At 42.0% G+C, this 27,449-nt stretch overlaps 2 protein-coding genes across 4 annotated transcripts in view; one reads left to right on the top strand and one right to left on the bottom strand.

Moving 5' to 3' along the window:
• KIF4A (kinesin family member 4A) overlaps positions 1-16,083 on the bottom strand; it is a 143,095-nt gene extending 127,012 nt beyond the window's left edge. The window contains exons 1-5 of the mRNA XM_084869809.1: positions 15,835-16,083; positions 15,577-15,717; positions 15,354-15,468; positions 3,468-3,658; positions 1,940-2,032 (exon numbers count right to left, since the gene is read on the bottom strand). Of these exons, the coding sequence (XP_084725935.1) occupies positions 1,940-2,032; positions 3,468-3,658; positions 15,354-15,468; positions 15,577-15,702 (525 nt within the window). The 5' untranslated portion in view covers positions 15,703-15,717; positions 15,835-16,083. The remainder of the gene's footprint in view (positions 1-1,939; positions 2,033-3,467; positions 3,659-15,353; positions 15,469-15,576; positions 15,718-15,834) is intronic.
• Positions 16,084-16,193: 110 nt separating this feature from the next.
• PDZD11 (PDZ domain containing 11) lies at positions 16,194-22,958 on the top strand. Of its 3 annotated transcripts, XM_084869778.1 has the most exons (8): positions 16,289-16,322; positions 17,379-17,418; positions 17,622-17,721; positions 18,168-18,251; positions 18,520-18,576; positions 18,934-19,032; positions 19,490-19,550; positions 19,695-22,958. In XM_084869778.1, exons 3-8 carry the CDS (start codon positions 17,635-17,637, stop codon positions 19,727-19,729), a joined length of 423 nt encoding a protein of 140 aa, XP_084725904.1. In that variant the 5' UTR covers positions 16,289-16,322; positions 17,379-17,418; positions 17,622-17,634; the 3' UTR covers positions 19,730-22,958. The 3 variants fall into 3 exon arrangements, with proteins under 3 accessions (XP_084725903.1, XP_084725904.1, XP_084725905.1); XM_084869777.1 differs by lacking the exon at positions 17,379-17,418 and having other exon boundaries at positions 16,194-16,322; positions 19,695-19,996; XM_084869779.1 differs by lacking the exon at positions 17,379-17,418 and having other exon boundaries at positions 16,321-16,384.
• Positions 22,959-27,449: the final 4,491 nt, after the last annotated feature.

Here is a 27,449-nt window from a genome sequence, read left to right as displayed (position 1 = left end):
TTAAGATAAAGAATTGGTAAAAGTAGCAACAGCAAACCTTCATTCAGAAGTATTAAATATCTTATACAGTATTCATAGGAATAGAAACTAAATTCTTTAACATGGACTCCTAATCTGGTCCTAACATATCTCCTATTACTTCCCAACTCATATCCCTGAATTCAGACTGACTGGTCTAGTCTTATTACTCTAGGAGTATATTTTCTACTTTCCTGCTTAACCTATTCTTTACTACAAGAATACCCTTATTCTTTTCTCTACTGACTTATGGTCCATTCATCCATCTGAAAAGTATTTACAAGCTTGTCCTTATGTGCCCCAATTTGAGTCCAAAATCTACACATCTTTGTATTGCAAATTTCACCTCAAATAATGCTTGGCATTTAATTCCTATTTTAGCATGGGGCATATAAAATATTTTGGAATCCAATCAAGAGCTAGCTCTCTACCAAACATTATTTTTGGTGATAGCATGCATTTTGTCCAGGTTTATCCCCACTATCCAAACTTATCCCCTATATTCCAAGTTTATCAGGCTTTCAAATATGTCTGATTCTTTAAGCCTTGCTTTAGCACCTGGCTAATGGCTTAAGGACTCAAAAAGGGGGAGAGGGGGGGGAAATCAGAAGCACAAGCATCTGCCTCTCAGACACCTATACTCTAAACTAGGGGTGTCGAACTCAATCAGAGAAGGGGCCAAAATCTAAAATCCAGCCTAAATCGCGGGCCGAATTGTTTACTGAACAGTCATAAACTGACAATGTCATAAACTGACAGCGGAGTGCAGTGATGACAGCACAGTGCGGGTCACATTGCAAGGCCTGGCGGGCTGGATTTGGCCCACGGGCCTTGTGTTTGACACATGTGCTCTAAACCATCAATTTTCTGTGCAGGGAAGAGAGAAAGGAGAGAAAGATGGGTAAACTATTACTTTACCAACCTTTCCCATGTCTATACTACCTATTCTCATCCATTTCTAGCCTTAGAATCTCCCACTCCTGAATACTCAAATTGGTACTAGACCCAAGCTATGCCTGTTTTTAACACTGGCTTCTGGATTTGGCCCATTCCCAGATTCAAAACTCCCAACTTTGCCTCAAATTTTCTGTTTAGCTATATCTCCACATCCTGCATTTACACCATGTGACAGAAACCTCTCAAATAAGCAATTGCTTTTTTCCTATGGTACTTATGAATTTAAAAAAGTTCATATTACTTAACTTTTTAATTTTTAAATATCATCCCAGACCCTAGCACAATGTCTATTCTAGTGTTGTCCAAGATAATTTTCTGACCATGGATAAGTTCTGTATCTGTGCTGTCCAATACTGTGGCTACTAGCCACATGTAACTATTAAACCCTGATGTGTGGCTGGTTTAACTAAGGGAGTGAATTTTAAATGTTAGTCAATTTTAGTTAATTTAGGTTTAAATAGCCATTTGGGGCTAGTGGCAACTGAACCAGACAGCCCAGACTTAGAACTCTATAAATAGTTAATAAATATTTAATTGATATTAGTATTCTTTGAAGAGGGACCAGGAAAGTGATAGTAGGAATTCTAGATTAACAAAGGAAATTAGGACCACACAAAATCTGAAAGATGTTGGTAGTCATTTAAAACCTCAGTGTTAGCCGAAACCGGTTTGGCTCAGTGGTAGAGCGTCGGTCTGCGGACTGAAAGGTCCCGGGTTCGATTCCGGTCAAGGGCATGTACCTTGGTTGCGGGCACATCCCCTGTAGGGGGTGTGCAAGAGGCAACTGGTCGATGTTTCTCTCATCGACGTTTCTAGCTCTCTATCTCTCTCCCTTCCTCTCTGTAAAAAATCAATAAAATATATTTTAAAAATAATAAAACCTCAGTGTTAAATAAAAGGGATGTTAATTTTAGTAGTAAGCAACGTTTTTAAATAATAATAATAACAACAACAACACACATACCTTTATGCCTTCCTTAGGATCTTCTCGTATATTTATTTGAGAGGCTTTCTCACGAGATGAGCATAGAAGATCCAAGATTTCTTCATTGTAAATCTGTTATTGTTGAAAATAAAGTGGTAAAAAAAAAAAAAAAAGATATTAACAGTGGTAATCTCGGGGTGGTGGGATCGTAGATGATTTTTAAATTCATTGTGACTTTCTGCATTAAAATATTTTTTACCACAAACATATTGTTTTTAATTAAGAAAAGGACTTTAAACATACATACAAACATCTGATACTTGTAAGAATGAATCCACACATTACTATAATAAAATTGAGAATGCTCTCTTAAGACAGTCTCTTAGAAATAGCAGACATAACAAAAAGTAACATGAGTGCCCAAATTCAATTCTTTGATGGTGTCCTAACAGTGTCACCCATTTTGTTATACTGTTAAGTTACGTACTCTTAGTGGAGGATGGAAGTGGGAAGCAAAAGGGAGAAGTGACAACCGATATTTCAACAACCAGAACTTTTAAGTACATACAACAGTGTTTAAATAGTAAGTACATATTTGTTTACTAGTATTAACAAATAACAATAATACTAATGTACTATTGGATGTATTAGCACGTAGTAAGCACTATATTTGTTTGCTAGTATTGTTGTTCCTACTATTTAACATTCCTAAGTTATTTTTTCATTTGATTACTTTGACCTCAACCGGGTTAATGAAAATTCAAGAAGGCTAATCTTAATGATTTTTAACTTCCCATCTTCCAACTCTAAACCTCCTATACCTATTAAAATTAAACTTCAGGATGAAGAATTCACATACAATTTATAATTGCATGCTTAAATTATTTATGTTTAATTATTGCTCCTTAAAGATATGTTATCACTGATACAGGACCAACCAGAAGCCATAAGTTCCCTAAACAAGTGTTTTTGATGTTTGGTGGTTAGATATAACTGGTCAATCTATACTAATATACAGTAGAATGAAAACACCTACAAGGGCAAGGATTTTTATCTATTTCGGTCACTGATATAGCCCAAGTACCTAGAATAGGGACTATAACATAGTAGATACTGAATAAATATCTTTGAATAAACACACTCTATCATCACCTATACAACTCAATATGTCACCCAAATTGTGTAACATTCTTCATGAATTAGCAAAATTATCACTTAAGCCTCAAAACAGTAAAAGGAAATCAAATATTTTTCTGCAGACTCTATAGGGAATCCATACTACAGGCCAAATTGGAATTAAAAGAATTCCTATCATCTTTCTATATGGCAATGCCAAGTCTTCTAACAATCAGATTAAACAGACTACGTATTCTGACAATGAGGAAAGAACTGGGTGGAAACTAGATCCAACGGAGACAGTAAGTTTTTTCTATCAATTTATAAAAATGTAATTTACTAAAAATGCAATTTATTAATTTGAGTCATGCCAGGAAAATCCTGATTAGGATTTATTTTTCTACCCAAAGATAAATTTAAACTCAGAATAATTAAAGATTATTAGATTTACCTCTAAGTATGACACTTTCAGAGTAAATTCAAAGTCACTCTTCTTATCAATTTCTTTGAAGAGCAGTCGTATTACCCTAGGGATGACCCCAACTGTTGGTTCATTCTCTTGATCTGTAGTGTATGCACTTCCCATTGAATAGGTTTTTCCAGAGCCAGTTTGCCCATAGGCCAGGATGGTTGCATTATAACCTGGCAAAACAGAAGTCACATGCATGGTGATACTCAAATATTTTCACCCAATCAATATATTCCATTTCCTTCAGTGATTGCTTGCTACAAAATTAAGACTGCTCTCTTAAGACAAGGGACTCATTCATGAGTAGCAGACACAGAGAAAACCTGTATGGGTGTCATGAATTTGCACTGCTCCAAATAAGCAAAGAAGAAAAAAACCAAACCCAAAGTGTGGGCCCCTCTTGATAGCCCTTAAAAGATAGGAAGTAAAACACTTAAAGATATGACTGAGATCATGAAGATGGCCAAGTCACTGTCGAAGAGCCAGAGTTTTATAATTTTACTTTTTATCTACTTCAAGCTATTATAAATTATGGGAACTAAAGTCTTAGAAGCTATATAAATAGAAGAAATTCAAACTTGTATTTACTTGATTAACAGCCATCACTTAAGGATATTTTTACCATTGCTTTTATTAGAGTGGGAGGGAGAGAGGAACCTGCAATCCAGGTACATGCCCTTGACCAGGAATCAAACCCAAAACCCTTTGGTGCAAGGCCTGATACTCTAATTATTGAGCCAAACTAGCCAGGGCAAAGTTGCTTTTAACAGTCAATGAAAGCATCTACTCCTTATCTGAACTCTTAGACTGTATCTGGACCATACTATCAGGCTCCTCATAGTAATGTCATCTTTTTAAGTATGATTCAATTGGATATGTGCCCTTTGCTTTTTTCTGAAAGAAGTTCTTTGTATAAATGAAGACTTTAATATACTGAAAAATCTTAAGATGTTAAATTGAGGAGACAAAATGGCAGAGGAATAGGCAGACATGCCCCAAGCCTTGTCCCGGAGCAGATAGAAAAAACAACTAAATCAAATAACATCCACCACGAATTGGTGAAGTAGACATAGCTGGTGAGACAATTCACAGCCGGGAAGGGCAGAGGATGCCTGGAGAATGGTAAAATCAGGGATCTGGGCTGGAGAGAATTGCAAGACCTCTGAGCCCAGAGGGTCAAAAGGAAGCTGAACAGCACCAATGCCACATCCCTGGGGACAGTTGTAATATCTGACTGTGGAAAGGAAGTTCACAGGGCTGCTGGCAGCAGGGGATTCTAGATCTAAGCTCATAGCCACAAGAGGCTGAGCCTGGAGGGGCAGCCTGAACAACTGCTCAAGCTGCGCCATGCTGGGGGGAGATAAACTCCAGTGGCGCAGCTCTTTCCTCTCTTTTTGGTCTTCACTTTTATTCACTAAACCCAGCTCATATGACCTTTCAAATACAAACACCGTGGCTGAGGTGTGAACTTGTGGAGCCTGGAGAGAGGCTCCGGAGAAGAGCAGGTCAGGGAGCGGTGGCCTGGAGTCTGGCACTGAGATATACCTGACATGTGAGCCCTAAGCAGCCATTTCCTCCTGAAGAGATAGCCCCTCCTTGCAGTCTCCAGGCAACCAATACAGCCACACCCAAACTACAGCCTAAGCAGTACAAAGGATACAAAAAATAATCTAAATAGTCCTTGAGAGCCTTCAGGAACTGGCATGAAGAGAGGCTGTTCAGTCCTGGAAAGTTATACAGGAACCTCCCCACCTATAGCCCTGTCAGAAACAGCCGCTTGAGAGATTTAAGGTTAAAAGTGAGCAGATAAGCTAAGTGGGAAGATTGATCCCACCAGCTGGCGGTCAAGGCTGTGGATAAAGACACAAACAGAGGGCAGTGAACCACTTGGAACTTCAACAATCTAACAGGAAACTGAGAAGTGCTAGACAGTACAGAAGTGTGGGATCTTAAACCAGCCCCCATGGGGCATTAAAACTTGGCGGAAAAGAATGACACTTAAATTTTTCATTTTTATTGTGTTTTACTATTGTTTTGTTATCTCTCTTTTTTTCCCTATATTTCCTTTTTTTGTTTCTTTATTTATATTTCTTCTTGCATTATTTTTTATTCATTCTATTTTTTTATTTTTTATTTTAACCTAATTTTAAATATTTTTTCCTTTCATTTCTCTTTCTTCTTATCCACTCATCCTCTTTCTTCTTCCTCTATACCACATGTGTCAAACACACACACACACACACACACACACACACACACACACACACACACGCGCCAGATTATGCATTCAGAGATCATAATAATCTGGCCATTCAGTTTATATATGTTTTTTCCCTCTTCCTTTTTCTCATTTTTCTTTTCTCTCTTACCATTTTTTCTCTCCTTGACATCATTTGTGTTCTCTTTTCTCTCCCCTAATTCTCTTTTCTCTGGTGGTCACTTATATTGGGGTTATTGGTGTAGTTAGTACATTCGTTTTTTGTTCCCTTTGTGTCGTGTTTTCTCTAATTACATTTTGTCCTATTTGGTCAATGTGGTAGAGAGTGGGCCACATAACCAGACACCCGGAGAGGAGACCCCATCCAAAAATGGGTCAGTAACATTCCAGACCGAACTACAGAGACAGGAAGATGGCCGCAGTGAGGGAGAGCATGAGGGAGCGAGGGAGTGAAAGGGGAGTGTTTGGATGTATTGTGTGTGTGTGTGTCTGTGAGGGACAGTTTGATCCTGCAAGAACTATGGGGGCAGGCAAATTGAACTCACCTAGCAGGGAAGCCTCTGCTACTGTTGCAAACACTCTGGGGATGGGGGGGGGGGGGCTCTACCACAGAGGCCACGCCATCTTGAAGGGGAGAGCTGCTGTGACTGCGAGCCCAGCCTCAGCCTCACCCAGGGTGCCCTCAGACACCATCTGGATCTATACAGACACCCTTGGTAGGGAAATGCTGCCTTGGCTGTGGTCCCATGGTCACTGAAACTCCACCACCCCGGCCACAGGCTCCTGTGAGTTCCAAAGTGCACTCTGCTCTGGCCAGCCTATCACTTTAGCCCAGGGCACTGTGACCAAGTGAGCAGCAGCTACACAAGCAGCCCACCCCCATCCAAGGAGCAGCAGCCATGTGGACATCTTGCCCCCATCTAAGGAGCAGGAAGCACATAAGCAGTTCAGCGCCATATGAAAAGTAGCAGCCTCATGCAGCCTGCCTCCATCCAAGGAGCAGCAGCCCCACACAGCTCACCCCTGTCCGAAGAGCAGCAGCCCTGTGAGCAGCCTGCCCACCCCCATCCAAGGAGCAGCAGCCACACAAACAACCAGGCCCAATCTGAGGAGCAGCAGCCCAGCGAGCAACCTGCCCCCAATGAAAACACAACAATCCAAAATCTATAAGACACAGTGAAAGCAATCCTGAGAGGGAAGTTTATGGCTCTACAAGCCTCCCTCAAAAAACAAGAAAAATGGCAATAAATCCTCAAACTCAACAACTTAAATAAATAGAAAAAGAGCAACAAGAAAAGCCCAGGGTGAGCAGAAGGAAGGAGATAATAAAAATTAGAGTGGAAATAAATGACACAGACACCAAAAAAGAAAAACAAACAAACAAAAAATGTAACCACTAGCTTGTTGTTTGAAAAGATTAACAAGATTGATGAACCTCTAGCTGGCTCTCCAATAAGCAAAGAGAGAGGACCTAAATAAACAAAATCAGAATGAAAGAGGTGAAATAACAACAGACCCCACAGAAATACAAAGGATTGTTAAAAAATGCTATGAACAACTCCATTCCAACAAACTAGAGAACCTAGAGGAAATAGACATATGTCTAGAAAAATACAACATTCCAAAACTCAATCAGGAAGAATCTAAACATCTCAATAGACCAATAACTATGAAGGAAATGGAATCAGTCATCAAAATGTTTCCAGCAAACAAAAGCCCAGGGCCAGACAACTTCACAGGGTAGTTTTACCAAACATTCAAAGAAAAAGTAAAACCTGTTCTCCTCAGACTATACCAAAAAAACTCAAGAGGATGGAACACTTCCAAGCTCATTCTATCGGGTCTAGTAATAATTAATGTCGTTTTTAAACATTCGTTTAAAATTTTGCTTGGCGTTGACTTGTATTGACATAACCTTCAAACACGTGGTATCTAAAGAACGTGTGAAGTGCAATTAACAAGTTTTGCTTGAAAAAGTTTGTGTTTGGTTTGGTTTTTGTTGCAAAACTAGGGCTAAGAAGATGGCGGATGAAGAGCATATTCGGCACTGCATGCTTTACGAGTTCCAATTAGGAAGAAAAGCAAGTGAGGCTGCAAAAAACATCTGTAGTGCTCTTGGTCAAGATGCAGTTAGCGCCAGAAAATGCCAGCGTTGGTTTGAGAAATTTCGCGAGGGAAATTTTTCGTTAGATGACAAGAGTGGTCGAGGCCGTGTGTCCAATTTTGATCAAGAAGCTCTTCAAGCTCTTTTGGTGCAAAATCCTCAAATTACCCAACAAGAGCTTGCGACAACTTTAAATTGTTCACAAAAAAAAATTTTCCAATCAATTGCGTGCAGTTGGCAAAGTCCAAAAGTTTGGAAAATGGGTTCCTCATGAGTTGACCGACAACAACTGTAATCAGAGAGTCACAATTTGCAGTTCGCTCCTCTCTTGTCAAAACCGTTTGCCGTTTTTAGAGCAAATTGTTACCGGAGATGAAGAATGGGTGCTGTATGTTAATTTGAAAAGGCGGCCTCAATGATTGGACAAAAATGAGGCTCCGCAGCCCATGCCAAAACCTGACTTGCATGCGAAAAAAGTGATGTTGTGTGTTTGGTGGAATTTTAAAGGAATTCTTCATTATGAACTTTTACCATCTAACCAAACCATTACAAGTGCAGTGTATAGTGCCCAATTGGAAAGGTTAGCCCAAGCTTTAAGAGAAAAAGAACCCGCGCTGATTAATCGGAAGGGCGTAATTCTTCACCACGATAACGCACGACCGCATACTGCAAGAATCACTGCTGAAAAACTGCGCCAGTTGGAATGGGAAGTTCTCCCTCAACCTGCATATTCTCCTGATATTGCCCCTTCCGATTACCATTTGTTTCGTTCTTTGCAAAACTTTCTTCTTGGAAAAAAATTTAATAATGAAGAATGCCTCAAAAATGCATTGACCGAATTTTTTGCATCAAAATCACAAGAATTTTAAAACAGAGGGATTAAAATGCTTCCTGAGCATTGGGCACAAGTAGTAGAAAACAACGGCAACTATATTGTTGATTAAATTTTGTTGTATTGTTTAAATAAATTCGATTTAAAAAAGTATTAGAAAACGACATTAATTATTACTAGACCTAATATGAAGCCAGCATTACCCTAATACCAAAACCAGATAAAAAACAACACACACAAAAAAAAATGAATTACAGGCCAATTCCCTCATGAACATAGATGCCTCAACAAAATCCTAGCAAATCAGATCCAGCATTACATCAGAAAGATCATACACTATGACCAAACAGGATTTATCCCCGGGATGTAAGGATATTACAATATTGGCAAATCAATAAATGTGACGCATCACATAAACAAATTGAGAGTTAAAAACCACATAGTCATTATCAATTGATGCAGAAAAAGCATTTGACAAAATCCAACACCCTTTCTTGATAAAAACCCTCAGCAAAGTGGGAATAGAGGGATCATACCTCAATATAATAAAAGCCTTATACTACAAACTTACAGCCAACATTATACTCAATGGGCAAAAATTAATACCATTTCCCCTAAGAACAGGAACAAGACAGGGATGCCCACTCTTACCACTCCTGTTTAATATAGTACTGGAAGTGCTAGCCATAGCAATTAGACAAGAAGAAGAAATAAAAGATATCCAAATTGGAAAAGATGTAAAACTGACCTTATTCGCAGATAACATGATACTGTACACAGAAAACCCTAAAGACTCCATCAAAAAATATTAGACTTAATAAATGAATTTGGCAATGTAGCAGGATACAAAATTAACGCCAAGAAATCTATTGCATTTTTATTTTTTAATATGTGTTATTGATTTCTTACAGGGAGGAAGGGAGGAGAGAGTTAGAAACATCCATGAGAAAGAAACATCGATCAGCTGCCTCCTGCACAACCCCTACTGGGGATGTGCCTGCAACCAAGGTACATGCCCTTGACTGGAATCGAACCTGGGACCCTTCAGTCCGCATGCCGACGCTCTATCCACTGAGCCACACGGATTAGGGCTCTCTGGTATTTTTATATAACAATAGTAAACTTACAGAATGAGAGATTAAAAAGAATCCCATTTAACATTACACCAAAAAAATTAAGAAACCTAGCCGAAACCGGTTTGGCTCAGTGGTAGAGCGTCGGTCTGCGGACTGAAAGGTCCCAAGTTCGATTCCGGTCAAGGGCATGTACCTGAGTTGCGGGCACATCCCCAGTAGGGGGGGGGGGCAAGAGGCAGCTGGCCGATGTTTATCTCTCATTGACGTTTCTAGCTCTCTATCTCTCTCCCTTCCTCTCTGTAAAAAAATCAATAAAATAAATATATTTTTTTAAAAAATTAAGAAACCTAGGAATAAAATTAACTAAGGAGGTAAAAGACCTACATGCGGAAAACTACAGGACATTGAAAAAAGAACTAGAGGAAGACATAAACGGATGGAAGAACATACTGTGTTCATGGATTGGGATTGGTAGAATCAACCTCATTAAAATGTCCATACTACCCAAAGCAATCTATAGATTCAATGCACTCCCCATTAAAATATCAATGACATATTTCACAGACCTAGAATGAACTCTCCAAAAATTCATTTGGAAAAAAAAATACCCCAAATAGCTGCAGCAATCCTGAGAAAGAAGAACTTTCTTTCTCAATAAAGTAGGAGGGATCTCAATACCAGATATCAAGCTGTATTACAAAATCATGGTTCTCAAAACTGCCTGCAGAAGAACAGACATATAAACCAATGGAATAGAATAGAGAATCCAGAAATTAACCCAAACCACTCTGCTCAATTAATATTTGACAAAGGAGACATGAACATACAACTGAGTCAAGACAGTTTCTTCAATAAATGGTGTTGGGAAAATTGGACAGATACATGCAAACAAATGAAACTAGATCACCAACTTACACCATACACAAAAAATGAACTCAAAATGTATACAGGACTTAAACATAAGATGGGAAACCATAAAAATCTTAGAGGAATCCACAGGCAGCAAAATCTCAGACATATGCCAAAGCAATATCTTCTTCGATACAGCTCCTAGGGCACTGGAAACTAAAGAGAAAATATGGAACTACATCAAAATAAAAAGCTTCTGCACAGCAAAACAAACCATCACCAAAACAACAAGAAAGCACACTGCATGGGAGAATTTATTTGCCAATGTTATCTCTGGTAAGGGTTTAATCTTCAACATTTACAGGGAACTCATACAACTTTAGAAAAGGAAGGTAATCCAATCAAAAAATGGGCAACAGACCTAAATAGGTACTTTTAAAAAGAGGACATAAAGCCAAGAGACATATGAAAACACTAGAGGCCCGATGCACGAATTCGTACAAGGGGCTGGGGATTCCCTCAGCCCTGCCTGCACTCTCTCCAATCCAGGACACTTCGGAAATCCCTCTCACAATCCGGAACCGCTGGCTCCTAACTGCTCACCTGCCTGCCTGCCTGATTCCCCCCCCCCCACCAGCCTGGTCACCTCCAATTACCCCCTCTGCCAGCCTGGTCACCCCTAACTGTCCCCCCTACCCCTCCCCGTCGGCCTGGTTGCCCATGCAGCCTGCTGTTCAGACATTTGGTCATTCCTCACTAACCCCCTTGCCGGCCTTGTCGCCCCATGCAGCCTGATGTTCAGATGTTTGGTTGTTCCTCACAAAATTCCTTGCCAGCCCGGTCGCCCCACACAGCCTGCTGTTTGGTCATTACTGTGATGGTGTCCTGGACAATTTGCATATTCCTCTATCATTAGTATAGATGCTCAAAGTTACTAATCATCCGAGAGATGCAAATCAAAACAACAATGAAGTACCATCTCACGCCTGTCAGAATAGCTATCATCAACTAATCAACAAATCCCAAATGCTGGTGAGGATACCAAAAAAAACGGAACCCTCGTGCACTGCTGGTGGGAATGCAGACTGGTGCAGCCACTGTGAAGAACAGTATGGAGTTTCCTCAAAAAACTAAAAGTGGAACTCCCATTTGACCCAGTAATCCCACTCCTAGGAATATGTCCTAAGAAACTAGAAACACCAATCAGAAAGGATATATGCACCCCTATTTCATAGCAGCACAATTTACCAGAGCTAAGATTTGGAAACAGCCTAGGTCCCCATCAGCAGATGAGTGGATTAAAAAAAAAACTGTGGTACATCTATGCAATGGAATACTATGCTGCTGTAGAAAGGAAGAAATTCCTACCATTTGCAACAGCATAGATGAACCTGGAGAGGATTATGAAATAAGTCAGTCAGAGAAAGATACATATCATATGATCTCACTCATTTGTGGAATATAATGAACAACTTGAAATGATGGGGGGGAAAAAACAGATCCAGAGAATATGATCTCACTCATTTGTGGAATATAATGAACAACTTGAAATGATGAAAAGATAAAAAAAAAAAACAAAAAAAAACAGATCCAGAGACAGTGAAGCATGAATCAGACCATCAAATCTCAGAGGGAAGGTAGGGGAGGGAGGGGTAAGGTCAACCAAAGGACTTGTATGCATCCGTATAAGTCTAAGCAATGGATACAGACACCAGGGGGGTGAGGGCATGATTGGAGTGGGGGTGTAATGGAGGAATAAAGACACATATGTAATACCTTAATCAATAAAGGGGAAAAAAAGATGTTAAATTGAGATTTCACTAGTAGAATGCTAGTATTACCTCGTATGGTATAGTATGGCATGATTATAGATCAAGAGAATAACATTCCATAATCTTCTGCAATACTACAGTATAGTAATAACTGTGAAAACTAAGTTGTAGTACTTTTTACAAAGCACTCTGTGGTATTGAGAGTTCAGAGTACAAGAAAGTACTGTTGAGCTGACTGAAAAATACTAGTTTGTCTTTACAGAGCAATGTTAACCAAACACATATATGTTGGAATCATTTTCTACATTATATTGCTTCTAAAGACTATAACTTAATTCTCATAGTTTCCCAACTTAAAAATATGAAATATAGCACTCTTACTAAACTGTAAAGGTACAATTTGAGGAAGATGCCCAGATAATGAAGGCTTTGGAAACCATATTTTTTTTCAGGAATGGCTAAAGGAAAGGAAGGATGGTTAATGAGAAGAGAATTAGAAGCATATGATGGTCTTTCAAATATGTAAATAAGAAAAAGATGAACTTTATAGTGGAGAAACTTGGCAAATAACACCTTAATCAAATGATCAAAATGAACATCAGGATGTGAGGGCCATCTGGCTGCAACATCTGTCACACCACTGATCGCCACAGTTGGTTTGGCTGATCTGGCTGGGTAGGCAGGTGTCCTCTTCCTCCCTCACTGATCCATGTGTATCCCCCTCTAGAAGCTGCAAGCTTGGTTGAAGAGAACATTTCCAGATAGAGGAGAGGACCGTATTCAGGGCAAGGGTACATGAGTAGCTGCACTCCCCTGCTAAAGCCTCCATCAAGATCTCAAAATGAATATCAACAGTAATGGAACAAAACAAAATCATGTGTTGACTGACAGGATTCAAAGAGAACCTGAATCTAATCAGAAGTAAAAGCAGACAAACCAAAAATTAGAAATGTTTTGCCGAAACTGGTTTGGCTCAATGGATAGAGTGTTGGCTTGGGGACTGAAGGGTCCCGGGTTCGATTCCGGTCAAGGGCATGTACCTTGGTTGCGGGCATATCCTCAGTGGGGGGTGTGCAAGAGGCAGCTAATCGATGACTCTCTCTCATCGATGTTTCTAACTCTCTATCTCTCTCCCTTTCTCTCTGTACAAAATCAATAAAATATATATTTTAAAAAATTAGAAATGTTTTATAAAATAACTGGCCTGTGGATCTTCAAAAGTGTCATGAGTATGAAAGTAAAAAAGACAATGAAGGAATTTTAGAATGAAGGAGACTACAGAAGCAGTACAAATAAATATAACATATGAATTTGAACTAGACCCTCTGCTATAAAGGACATAATTGAGACAATTGGTGAAACTAAAATGAGGTCTGAGGACTGGATAGTACTATTATAACAATGCTAATTTCATTATTTTGATGGTGGTATTGTAGTTATGTAGCAGAAAGTCCTTGTTTGTAGCATATATACACTATTCAGGGGGCATCAGTTCAACAACTAATTTCAAATGGTTCAGGAAAAACGTTTTTTATGCTATTCTTGCAACATTTCTATAAGTTTGAGATTATCACTTTTAAAAATTTAAAACAAGTATTCAGATATTCAGAGTCATGACATCACTTAAAAAGTGGGGGAAAAAATACAATGTGAATTGCTGTGGCCTGGAAGAAGGCTTCTGTAGACTCCAGAGAGATAAACTAACATCACTGGGTAGAAATTACCAGGAGGCAAATTTCATCTCAGTATAAACTAATATAATAAGAGTTGTCTGAGAACCAATCAACAGGACTACACTATGAGTCAGTGAGTTCCCTGTACAAAAAAGGAATTAAATAGGCAATGGAAGTTCACTTTACAAAGGTATTGCTAGAAAGCATTTTCTTTTGAAAGCTAGACTAGATGATGTAAATGTCCGTTTCAACTTTATAGGACTAGTATGTCATGGTTCTATTTCTTTTTAAAAAAAATATATTTTATTGATTTTTTACAGAGAGGAAGGGAGAGAGTTAGAGAGCTAGAAACGTCGATGAGAGAGAAACATCCACCAGCTGCCTCTTGCACACCCCCTACCGGGGATGTGCCCGCAACCAACGTACATGCCCTTGACCGGAATTGAATCTGGGACCTTTCAGTCCGCAGACCGACGCTCTACCGCTGCTTTTTCTTTTAAGTAGCCCTATGCTTTGAATCCTGAGTAACCACTGTCCTAGAATAATAAAGACCTCCTAGGCACTTCCCCCTTCTTCAGAGCCCTGCTAAGGTCTTTAATAACACTAAAGGCTTCACTTCTGCAATAAAGATTAGTAACTGGCCAGAGTATTCAGGGACTTTAGGAAATCTCCTTTACGTAAAAGAATTCTACTCATCATTCAAGACTTATCTCAAAGGTTCCTTATGCTGTGAAATTCACTGGATTCCCCAAATAGAGTTTGTGTCATCCACTTTGCATAAAAGCACTGCTACTTCTAGAGCAGGACTGATTGATTCTATTGTATATTTTCAACTCCTAAAATACTTTTCCTTAAAGATGGGTGCAAAAAGTTTAACAATTTTTTTATGCATCAAAAAGTATGTGTATAGTCATCTACTTCTACTCCTATCCCTAAACTTTGTAGTCCTGCAGGGCCTGGAAGCTATTATTATTCATTTTTTAATCTTTTCACAGGTCTTGCAGTGCTTGAGCCTTGAGTAGTTTGGCATACTAATTATCATCAGCCCCCATCAAACAGCTTAGAATCTAATAACGTTCCAGGACAAACAAAAATATATGTCTCCCTTTCTCTCTCTTTCCCCTTCCTTACCTCCTACTGTCTAAAAATTAATGGAATACATAGATATCAAAGATGAGCAGAACCACAGAAAGCAAATACAGTACAAAACTAGTGTCAAGGACACAGAGACTGGGGACTTTTTAAATTCAGGACTCGTGTTTCATCCACTCCTGTATTCACAACATCCAAGCACAGTAGCATAATATATGCTCAAGAACCATTTGATGAATGAAATAGTCTCACCTTTAAATATGTCTTTTATGAGTGGTGCTACTGCTGTATTGAAGACTTCCTCCTGCTCAGCAGAAGGGTCAAACACAAAGTCATAGGTGAAGGATTTGTCAGTACCAACCACCACCTAGAGAAGGCAGGAGAAAAGAGGAAGAAAAAGATGAAAGGTCAGACCACACCCCTCACTGTCCATTGGCCTGACGTGTCCCGATGCGGGCCCGGGACTTTTACGCACCTGTGGTTCTCCGGGTACAAAGGAAAGGCACGTCTGACAGCCCTCGCTAATCTCTTTGGGAACCAGAGGGCGACATCGTAATGCCACTCTTACAGGAATTCCCTTCACCTCTTCAGTCATGATCATACCTCAGCACCGTCTCTGACGGGAAAAAAAAGAAAAGAGGCTTGCTGATGAATCTCGGTGGGCTGGCTGCGGTGGGAGAGCGTCCTTCCGGAATTCCGACCATCCGCAGGGGGTGGGGGATGGGTTACTGACCTCAGCGTCGGTGAGGCAGCCCCTTCTCTCAGCAGGGTCGCAGCCGCTGGAGGGTCACTCTCCCTCGGATTTGGCCAACACAAGACGATACTCTAAAAACGGCGACGTGTCCTCTAAATGGAAAGGAAACCCCCGGCGGAGGCGTCGGCAAAGACCCACAGCCCCAGAGCACCGGGAAAGGCAGTTCCTAAGGTGTATCCCCTTCGCTCGCCAAACTAAACGTACCTTCCCTGGTCTTCCCGCTGCCCTCTCCTAACCGGATATTTAACCGCCAAGTTTCAAATGGGCCCTGGAGACGCCAGCCAATCGGAACGCAGATAGGCGCCGGAGGCGCACGGCACGTCGGTGTGCGCAGACGCTGTAGGAAGGGGTGGGCCTGCGCGCCGCACGTCGATCCCGCCCCTCAGGACCGTCGTAGCATCTGCTTCCGGTTCTCAGGCTGATTTGGCGGCGCGCGGAACCTGCGCTGGCCGAGGCCTTGTTGGCAGGTGAGATATCACGGCGGTTACTTCTTAGAACGCGCGGAGCTCAGGCGGGAGGCGGGGAGGAGGTTTGAAGGGGGCAGAGGGTGAAGAAAGGGTTGATATGGGAACCGTCACAATTACCGATCACATCTAGGGAATGTGGGCGGTGCCATGCCTCCGGTCCCTGTGTGGTGGGCAGTTTGACGTGAGCAGAGCGAGGAGGAAGGGCCAGGTAACCAAGGTCACCAGGGTGGAAAGCCCCAGATACCTAGCAAAAGACAATTGTAGGGTGGGATCTTGCCCCAGAGTGACATTTCCTCCCCTAGCTGCTAGGGCCTAGCATAGCATATACATGGTCAAGCAGTTTGGACCCCCTGACTTTTCCTCCCTAGAGATAACATCTAAGCCTCAGGTTTATTTCAGCTCCAGGACCAGATAAACAACAAAAGCAGCCACAGGTGACCTCAGGACCAGCTGCATTGGATAATGACCCCGCCCCCACTCTGGTGCCCTCCAGTCAATAAGTAGAGACCTAGACCTTGAAAGGACACACCTGGAAAACGGCTAAATAGTCTACTGAGATCTTCCCCTTGGACCTCTCCTAATATCTCCACCCTTACAACCCTTAGGGTGCTCTCTCCCTCCAGGGAGCACTCCAGCGCCTTTCCCTTTACCCCTGCACCGCTGCGCGCCTCCCCCCGCCCCCCCCCAAGGCTCCTCACCATTATCTTCCTCACTTTCAAGCGCCAAGGGCCCTCCTTTACTTCTATAACTTGTTTCCTAAGCCCACCTCGTCTACAGATTACTTCTTCCATCTTTGTGATTTTATAAATAAATGTTCTCTTATAGTTTGGGTCTTAACTGTAAATTCTTTCTTAGCCAGAATTCAAGTACCAAGGTTGCGGAACCTAGATACCATCTGTCCCCATGGGTGTAACGCCTGATGCCATGCCTGCCACCTACAACACCTGTGGATAGTGGTGTCAGCACTCCCTTGGACTTTGAAAGTAGACAGATCTTTTGAGATGCCATCCTGCTTGCCTCTTCTCTAGGTTGAAGAGAGTAACATCTATTTTTCAGGTTGTGAGAAAGGACATCATCTCTATAGAGGACCTAGCAGGTTGGTTGGCTTCCAGATATCCAGAAAAGTTCATTGTTTTCTTCCATCTGTTTTCTTCCTTCTTTCCACCAATCTATCACCTAGAAGTGAGCTGATACAATAGTTGAAAGCCTTAGATAGGTTGGAGTTGTTTTCTGAAACTTGCTGGGCTACTCTCCCTTTTGAGCCATCTTTGTCATTTTTGATTCACTCTTCCATTCCAGAGCCTTGCCAGAGATGGACAGCAGAATTCCTTATGATGACTACCCAGTGGTTTTCCTGCCTCCCTATGAGAATCCCCCAGCATGGATTCCTCCTCATGAGGTGGGAACCATCTATAATCTTGAATAGCTGATTTTTCCCCATGGGCATGAGATGATATATGAAAGATAGGATAGCAGGGTTAGAAAACTCAATGGAGAATGATTCTTAGCCTTTGTTGTAGCAAAGGGACTCAGAAATTGGATTCTGAGCAACTTGGCCCATTGAAAGCTTATGGAAGCCTCCTTCCAGAGTCCATTCATACCAGAGAATTCTTGAAATTCAGAGCCCTTCTTTCAATTCTGTCAAAGAAGTGGAGAGCTACTGGACTACTAGCATTTCCCCAAGCTATTCACCTACCCATTTGGACAGTGTTATCTGTTCTCTTTAAACTAAGTCCATGACTTTACCTTTTCCTGACTTCAGGGTGATACATTTGTGTTCCAGATGAAGATGGTTATAAAATCTAAGACTGGTAGTAAGATTTCTGGGGTTGCTGTGTCTTGCAGAGAGTATACCACCCAGACTACAACAATGAGTTGACCCAGTTTCTGCCACGAACCGTCACACTAAAGAAGCCCCCTGGAGCTCAGGTGAGCTAATGGAACAATGATGTCTTATTCCAGGCTAAATTTGTTCACACCAGACCTAGAAGTCAGCTGTGGTTGGGAGTACAGATAGGGAAGCAGGTAAGGAGGTAAGGATACTACCTTTATTGGGCAGAAAGCTGAGGTACCATTTCCATAACTTCTGACTTCTCTCTGAGGGACACATAGCCAAGCTATCATATAGTGATGCTACTAGATATTCTTGTGCTTGTTGTCAATATTGAGCTCCCATTCTGTGCTCTTGTCGTTGCAGTTGGGATTTAACATCCGAGGAGGAAAGGCCTCCCAGCTAGGCATCTTCATCTCCAAGGTGAGTGAGTGTACCTGGTAGGCAGTATGGATAGCTACTTCCCTTCGTTATCAGATTGCAGAACTGTGATTTCCCAGAGCCTGGGAGAAGGATGATGTAGTAGACTCTTAGAAGGGCATAATAGGGGAACTCTTTCCCACTTTCCCACTTAAAACTTCCCACCTGGCAAGCATCTGTTTCCCTACATTTTCACGCACATGTGCGTACACACACACACACACACAAACACACACAAACACACACACACACACACACACACACACACCCCAGAACCTTATATTTGGATAGCACTTAATTTCACTTACAATCTTTGAAATTATCCCACCTCAATTAGACATATTCTCTCCTTACCAACAGGTGATCCCAGACTCTGACGCACATCGAGCAGGACTTCAGGAAGGGGACCAAGTCCTAGCTGTAAATGATGTGGATTTCCAAGATATTGAGCATAGCAAGGTGAGCACAGCATTTGGGCTGTGGTTAGGCAAAAAGCGATCCCAGGTAGGACAAGTTGGACAGGATTAGCCTAATCCAGTAGTCAGCAAACTTGCTCTCAAGCCACATGCAGCTCTTTGACCCCTTGAATATGGCTCTTCCACAAAATACCAAGTGTGGATGCACACGTATAGTGTGATTGAAACTTCGTGGCCCGTATGCAGAAGTCATGTTTTTGGCTCTCAAAGGAAATTTCAGTCGTTGTACTGTTGATATTTGGCTCTGTTGACTAATGAGTTTGCCAACCACTGGCCTAATCTTTATGTAGCTTGGTCAGAAAGAATCTCTCCTGGGGAAGTGTACAGAAGGAAGCAGCTGTTAGTGACCTAGAAGGTTGGAGTGGCAAATGACTTTCCTCCTGTTATGATTCTGTCCTGGGTTATATCTTCATTTGTACAAGCTGTTTTGCTCATTTCAGGCTGTTGAGATCCTGAAGACAGCTCGTGAAATCAGCATGCGTGTCCGCTTCTTTCCCTACAGTAAGTGTCGCTCTCTCTTTTCTTACTTGGAAGGGCCCTGGGTAGGAACTCTTGAAGTCCTGATTATTAGAGGCCCCATGAGTTGGGAGCTCAGGCCTCAAGATAACCTGCTTATTTCCTCCTTTTCTTTTTTCTTTTCCCCAGATTATCATCGCCAAAAAGAGAGGACTGTGCACTAGAGAGCTGCAGCCCACAACCCCTCACTTGAAATCTTCTAGGACAAGCTGGGAACCTCAGGGAAGCCACATACAGTCTCAGGCATTTCTGAGACTCCCGTAGGACCCTGTTTTCCCTCTTCTCCCTCCTATTCTCTCCTCCAGAAAGAAAAACGCCATGCTGAAGAAATGTCGGTGTGGCTTTTGGATGATACTCATTGAGTGTAAAATGCTATTGAGACAAAAATAAAAGCTCTTTCAAAGATAAGAGCCGCATGATGTAACAGAGCAACACTATACCTACTTGACAATTATGTCTATTTGCCCAGAACAGCAGGGAGGCCGGGAAATCTTAGCTACAGTATAGCTGAGGAATGGTATAAGGTGGAGAGTACTTGAGAAAACTTGCCATTTCCTCTGTGATCTTTGGACAATTCTCTTAGGAATAGTGAGAGGGGAGCAGTATTAATATTGTTCTGTCCTCTCCTTTCCCTGATTCTTTGAACCAGAACATAAACTAAGGGAGAGGCTTACGTGCATTTATTTTCAGGGATAACAGTAAGAAATTGGTTCCCAATTTCCAACGTGTAGGTTAAGTAGTACTGACAGCTGACTTCCCCCTTTTCTTCACCCCAGCCCCTAAATAACCTTCTGCCATGTTTTTAGTTCTTTAGTTACAATCTTTTGTTAGAGATTCCAGGCCACACTTTATGTCATTTTCATTGGCATGTTCAAAATACCCATTCAGAATAGAAACTTTTCTAATAAGACATATGATGAAGTTCCCCCATAATGAAAGTCCCAATTTTTCCTTTATATATTTCCAGTCCCCTTCCCCTCGAGAGTGATTTTGTTGGTCTGAGGTGGAGCCTGGAAATCTGAAAATTTTAAGTAAGGTAAATAAGTCTTCAAATAAGGGAAACAGTTTTAAATACAGTAGTAGTGCTGTATCTCTATGAGGAAGTTCTGGATCTTCCTGTAAATCCATCCCAGCTCTGCTATGGTACATCTTCTAGAGGCTTGGTGCCATTGTTAGGTAGCAACATCCTTGTGTGCAGAGCTGGAGACAGAACTCATTTAGCAGTCTCTGTATTTCATGGAAATTCCCTTTTACTCTGTTCCTACTGCTCTGCTGCCCCCCAGTGGCCATATGAGAAAGAAACTTACTTGCACAAAGGCATATTGGCTGAATCTACTGCATGTTGAGATCCAAGACTCCCTATTGTTAACTCATCTAAGAGGTGTAAACTGTAAAAAGTCCCAGCCAGGTACCATGGGCCTAGGAGGCAAAACTCCTCCTGCCCTAAATTGGTTCTCACTCTGTGGTGCTTGGAATGGTTCAGGGTTGGTTGGAGTACCAGATGCAATTGCATTGTGGAAGTATAGGTATAGCATGGAGAAAGTGCAAGCAGTGACAGGCCTCTGAGGCAAAAGGACCAGTTTATTGAGGGTGTAGATAACAAAACTGGAGAATGAAGTGTATTGGCCTTTGAGGTATCCCAGCTGCTGTAGAACTGCATCCCCTATAGTGATGCAGTTCTTAGTGATCAGTGAAGGTAAAGTGAGATTCCTGAGCCCTGCAAGAACTTCCCACCCATAACTGTGAGATGCAGGCAAGAAAGAAATGCTGGCACTTCCAGGTGTTTTGTTTTACCTCTAAGTCCCATAATTAGACGAGAGCTTAGTAAGTGGCTGAGTATTTAAACCATAAACCTGAGGGTGGAGGGTAAGGACTGGTACTGGGAGGCCCAAATGCAATAAATTCATCAAATTAGGCAAACAGCTTAAGCCCGTGGTCGGCAAACTGTGGCTCGCGAGCCACATATGGTTCTTTGGCCCCTTAAGTGTGGCTCTTCCACATTAAAAAGTAGGCTCTTAAAAGAAATTTCAATCGTTGTACTGTGGATATTTGGCTCTGTTGACTAATGAGTTTGCTGACCACTGGCTTAAGCTATCAACAGGAACAATGACTTTTGATGCCTGATGCGTCAGAGGGCTCCGGTTAGATTTCAACCACTGAAGTGTGTTAAGGAAAGTAATAGAGAGGTGGCTGGGGTCAAAACTCCAACTCTCAGGAGCAGCTTCTAGAAGACAAGAGGAATTCTGATTTTACGATCCCTTTCACGTAAAGGCAAACCAGGGAACTACTTTGGACTGAGTTAGTCCCTTGTCTCTTCAATATTAGGGAGAGAAATTGGCCTGGCCATCAACTCAGCAAGGGAAGTTTGCCTTCTCTGCTTGTAACTCTCTACCCGAGAAAAAAGGCTGGAATAAAGGACACTCTTCTTCCTTCAATGGAGATGAATTACTTCTGGAAGGAAGGTCAGAAGCAATGCACATGAATATCTGTGTGAGTGTGTGAGAGAGAGGTGGTGATGGAGGGAGAGAGAATGGTGATGGGCAAAAGGAAAAAGACATGATTCTGGGCTTTTTCACTGCATAATGGGGACATGAACCATACCCTCACCCCATGATAGGACAAGCCAAAGAGTAAGCAGTGGTGGGTGGCTAGAGCCAAGAGTGTCAGGGAATTATAAAGAATAGTTATTTTTTACATTATAACTGGTTTCAATAAACATTATATTGAAGTCTCTGGATTTTTCTTCCCCTTTTCTGTAGAGACTTGTCTGGACAAATGAGAAATTATGTAAGGGACCAGGTAGTGATAAGACCCTTTCTGACCAGATTTAGTGGATAGAAATAGATCCTTCTCAAGTATAATGATGCCTCTCTAGGAATAGGAACCCTAGAAGCCTTGAATCCATAATCTTCCTGACCCCGGACACTGGTAACTTCTCCCAAGTAAATAGAGCTTAGTAGACTATCCCCACAGAGATGAATCTCTAGGTATTCCAGAAAAAGTTGTAGTTACACCTTACCTTTTGTTTGGATCAATCTTAACTACCAACATGATGACTACATTATCACCTTTCTTCCTGAACATCTACCCATTTATCTGTCTCTGAAAGAATTGATGTATACAAGAGAATGTGTTGTAGAGTGTTGAAACAGTAGCGGTTTAGAGAGAATAAAGTATCTGTCCTTCCTCTCACCTTTTCTCACCAAACTCCCTATTGCTTACCTCAATCCCTTTTTCAAATAAAACAGCATAACACCCCCCTTGTGATGTCATAGACAACCCCTGCAAATATTGAATTATAATGTAGCTAAGAATTAGGTTGCAAAAGTGGTGCTGGTCAGCTATATCCCATAGATGCAGTTGAACCTGCATAAAACAAAGGTGGAGAAAGATAGACAAGAAACTAGCCCTTTAAAGGGTAGGACTTAAAGGCAAAATAAAAAGAGTCAAGGAATCTAGGTCCCTGAATACTGGCTACTATGGCCACAAACCAAGTGACCTACCATTCTAGGACAGATCCAATGTTAATACTGTTTTGATTAAGGAAAGCCCTATAGAGCAGCAGATTAAGACTTCAAGGCCTCTTGGATTTTGTCTGTGTTACAGTTGAAGTTTAAATAAGGACAGAGAACAAGAAACAGAACAGGGCTGCTTCATGCTTTCCCCTTTATCCATAAATAATCTGGGGTAATGAGAAATTATGTGAGGGACCAAGTAGTGATAAGACTACCCCATTGTGACCCATATGCCCAAGTGATTGAGGTATAGGGTTAATGATATGAGGGTGAACATTCACTATTTAGTCCTCCAAGTACATTATCTTAGAAAGTCAATCCAATGGTTCCTATAAATAGAGATACTTTGTACGCCTCTCCCCCAATACCAGGCAGCCTTAGAATTATAGTGGAGAATGGCCCTTGAAAAGGTTGTCCTGCTCAACTTCTCAACACTTACAATAGATCACTTTGAGCAGAAGAATGCCTGGGTGAAAGGGCCAAGAAAGGGGGCAAGAATGTACCTCATGATGCCTTGGTGGAGGGCTCACCTGACCAGTGCAGTTGAAGCTGAATCATTGAAGCAAGTGGTGATTGATGTCTTCCCCACTGTGAGACAGAGGAGTAAGCCATTTGTCACCATGGGCGAACCAGAGCAGCTTCTACTCCATCCCATACTGTCACACCTCCTTATCCCCCAAGCCCAACACAGACCTCCATCACTCTGCTCTCCCAGGAACAGGAGTTTGGATTTACACAGAGACCTGTACTGGGGTCTCTCCTAGGTTTCCAGGCGGAAGACTCTCAGAGCTCTCAGTCCAACTGCTATTCAAAACATCAGTAGACATGCATAGCACTGTCCACTGGCAAGCAGCTCTAGCTGTTCCTTTCTCTGTGGCAATGGGTGATCACGGTGGGAGTAGGGATGGGGGGGGTGGGGCGAGGATAGACAGTATCTGAGGAAAAGTTGAAGGACCCACCATGGGAACAGCGTGCCAGAAGGAAGTCAGGGGATCATTTAGGGGGAAAACGCCTACTATATGGTAATATAATCACTAATGGGGAAGGGAGTGCTCCTTCTGGTAGTTCCATTACCCTCCCGGAGGAGGAAATATCAGAGAATGCCAGCCATGTCTGGACAAGCTGATTGATTGAGCATTACAATGGGGCTCACACACAAGCGCCAGAGCCAGCTGCTCAGCTCCCCTTGTCCCCCTCCATGGACAAAGCCTTCTGACTCTCCTTGATGCAGCCACTGCTGAGGCTCCTGTCAGGTAAACTCCTGGATGACTATGTACTCAGAGCGTGCAGAAGCAGCAGAGAGGACTGGAGGGTTAGGAACAAGGTTCGGGGCATCCTCCACATTCCCTCTCCCTAATCCCAGAGAAGTAATCCCTTTCCTGTCTCCTGGCTCAGATCCTTGGCCGCCTCTGGGCAGCCCCCCTGCACTCCCAGGTCAACCATGTGAGATTGTTTCCCTTCACTCACCCCTTCCTTAACCACTCAAACACAAATGTTGCTTGAGTACCGAAAGGGAAATTAGAATGGAGGGATGGATGGAGGAAAGGGATCGAAGAATGAAAGAGGGAAGTAAAGGCAAGAGGGCAGGCTAGAATGGAAGAGAATGGTGTGGGGGGATCCCTAGAGGAGCAGGGGTGGTGAGTGAGGGGTGCAGGAAGGGAAAGGAGAGTGGCTGAAAAGCATTGAACTATTCCAGGAAGCTAAACCATAAGTTTTCACTATAAATGTATTGAAAGCAACATTCCTGGGAGCTTTTTTACATTTCCACTGTCAAAAAATGGAGGATGGCAGTGGGAAAAGGAGGATGGGACTCCCAGGCTTCTCATTTCTTTACCTAGTGGCCTCTGGGGCAAGCCAGGAGAGGGAGGAAAAATGAAGCTGAAGCTAATTAGGAGCTCTTTGGTTTCTGAAGAAATGTCTTCCCCCTTTTTATTTATTTTTTCTTTTTAAAAATTTATCTTGCCCTAGCCAGTTTGGCTCAGTGGATAGAACGTTGGCCTGTGAACTGAAAGGTCCCAGGTTCAATTCTGGTCAAAGGCACATGCCTGGGTTGTGGGCTCCATCCTTTATGGGAGACTTGCAGGAGGCAACCGATCCATGATTCTCTCTCATCATGGATGTTTCTATCTCTCTCTTCCTCTTCCTTCCTCTCTGAAATCAATAAAAAAATTATTTTAAAAAGTTATCTTTATTGTTGAAAGTGTGACAGATGTCCCTTTTTTTCCCCATTTACCTCTTCCGCCCCAATCCCTCCCCATTCTGTGTCCATGAGCTATGCATATAAGTTTCCCCTTCCTTTTTAACCTTCTCCCTCTCACACAACACACACACACACACACACACACACACACACACACACTACCTCCCCTGAAAACCTAGACACTTAACCTGCCTATTGTTGTCTCCACCCAAACTGCTAGTCCCCATCCATGAGATCAGAACTGTTTGGTCCCCAACAGGAAGGCCCACCATTCCTGTGAGTCCCACCTGGTCACTCACCATGAGATGGCTTTGGATGCATCAGGATCAGGGGCAGCTCCACACCAACATCATTGTAAGAATTCCAAGGCAAAATAACAGATTTCCCTCCAAATCCACTGTTGAACCTCTCTCTCTCCCTCAGTTTTCCTGTCCTGGGATGGCCTCAGACTCCCTCATTACTCTTTTGGTCTCCTTATCTTCTCATCCTCCTCTCTTGTCCTGGTCCTCCACTCTCTTATGTGGCTGTCAGGTTGCATAGGATGCTAAGGGTAGAATGACGCCATAAAATTAGCAGCTGGAAATGGAAAAAGGTAATCTATTTTTACTGGGGGATGAGGGAATCCTAAAACCAAGTTAGCCCCAGAACGGTTTTTTGGGAAGGAAAGGTGGTTTTCTTACTGAGCTCACAGGGAACCTGATCTGGGAGAATGGTAAGGGAACAGCTTGATTGGCTCAGTCAAACTGGGAGGAAAACAGAAGTTTTAGGAAAAGACCTATGGATTCAGGAACAGGTGCAAGGGGGTAGGAAAAGAAGTTAACCTGAAATCTTGATTTTTTTTTTTTTTTATGATCTTGCTTGGTGGGTTGTTGATAGAAACATTGACAGAGATGGGTTGGCCATGATAGTGAATATGAAGTTGAAAGAGAGAGGTCCATCATAAGGTTGGAGGGAGAATGCCAACATCAAGACCTAAAATTCCTGTTTCCTTAGCACTGTTGCAACCCAGCTTCCATCCCTGTCTACCCAACTAGTAAATCAGTGAAGAAAGGGTTTCAGAGGGACTGTGGTGTAGAGGGCAAGAAGTGGGGTCACAAACCTCTCTCTCCATCCAGGCCTGAAGTTGTAGGGACTGAGCTGACAGAAGAAAGTTGCAGATGGTTTGAGTTCAGGGACCATGGCCTGGTTCCAGGGGTGCAAACTGTATTTTCCAAATCACCAGCTCACAGAGTCTGAGTAGAGACCAAAGGATTAGGCAGAGCCTTTCCTTTGTGACCCACAGATGTTTCCCATGACAATCCTATACCCCAGTCCTTGCTTGGACAGTGGATGTGGGTGAAGGCATGCCTCAGAAAACTCCTTTATGTCCTTGATGTGGGCATCTAGACCAGTGGTTGGCAGACTGTGGCTCTTTGGCTCCTTGAGTGTGGCTCTCCCACAAAATACCACATGTGGGCGCGCACATACAGTGCGATTGTAACTTCATGGCCCATGCCCAGAAGTCGGTTTTCGGCTCTCAAAAGAAATTTCAATCATTGTACTGTTTATATTTGGCTCTGTTGACTAATGAGTTTGCCGACTACTGATCTACACCATCGGTCAGCAAAATATGGCTCACTGGCCAAATCTGGCCTGCTACCTGGTTTCTATCGCCCAGAAGCTAAGAATGATTGTTATGTTTCTCAATGTTTGAAATAAAAAATAAAAGAACAATAATATTTCATGACATGTGGGGATTATATAAAATTCAAATTTAGTATCCGTAAATAAAGTTGTATTGGAACACAGTCACGCTCATTCATTTTTGTGCTATCACACTACAGTGGAACAGTTGAGTAGTTGCAAGAGAAAATAAATGGTTCGCAAAGGCTAGTTGTTTTTTGGCCCTTTACATGAAAGTTTGCTGACCCTTGCCTTGTTTAGAGCAAAGCAGAGAAGTCAGAGGGGAATCAGAACCAGGAGATACATATGAAAATACCCATTGTCTCAATGTTTGTCATAGCATAAAATTGGAAATAATTTAAATATCTGCCAATGGGTAATACAGTTGTGCTATATTATATAATGGAATACTAAACTGAGATTCAAATAAATGAACTAGAACTTCATGTGTTAATATGGTTAAATATAAAAAAATAATAATGAGTAAAATAAGCTAGCTGCAGAATG

This window comes from Pipistrellus hanaki, assembly GCF_964339955.1.
Source record: "Pipistrellus hanaki genome assembly, chromosome: X".
Lineage (NCBI taxonomy): Eukaryota > Metazoa > Chordata > Mammalia > Chiroptera > Vespertilionidae > Pipistrellus > Pipistrellus hanaki.
The sequence above is the reverse complement of the archived record's forward strand: the minus strand, read 5'-3'. Positions and strand labels throughout refer to the sequence as shown.

What these genes read in the sequence shown, in the direction of transcription:
- PDZD11 (XM_084869778.1), top strand. Translation starts at nt 17,635, where the DNA reads ATGGACAGCAGAATTCCTTATGATGACTACCCAGTGGTTTTCCTGCCT. An exon ending in AAGATATTGAGCATAGCAAG is followed by an intron (nt 19,033 to 19,489) that starts GTGAGCACAGCA and finishes TGCTCATTTCAG; the next exon opens with GCTGTTGAGATCCTGAAGAC. An exon ending in TGTCCGCTTCTTTCCCTACA is followed by an intron (nt 19,551 to 19,694) that starts GTAAGTGTCGCT and finishes TCTTTTCCCCAG; the next exon opens with ATTATCATCGCCAAAAAGAG.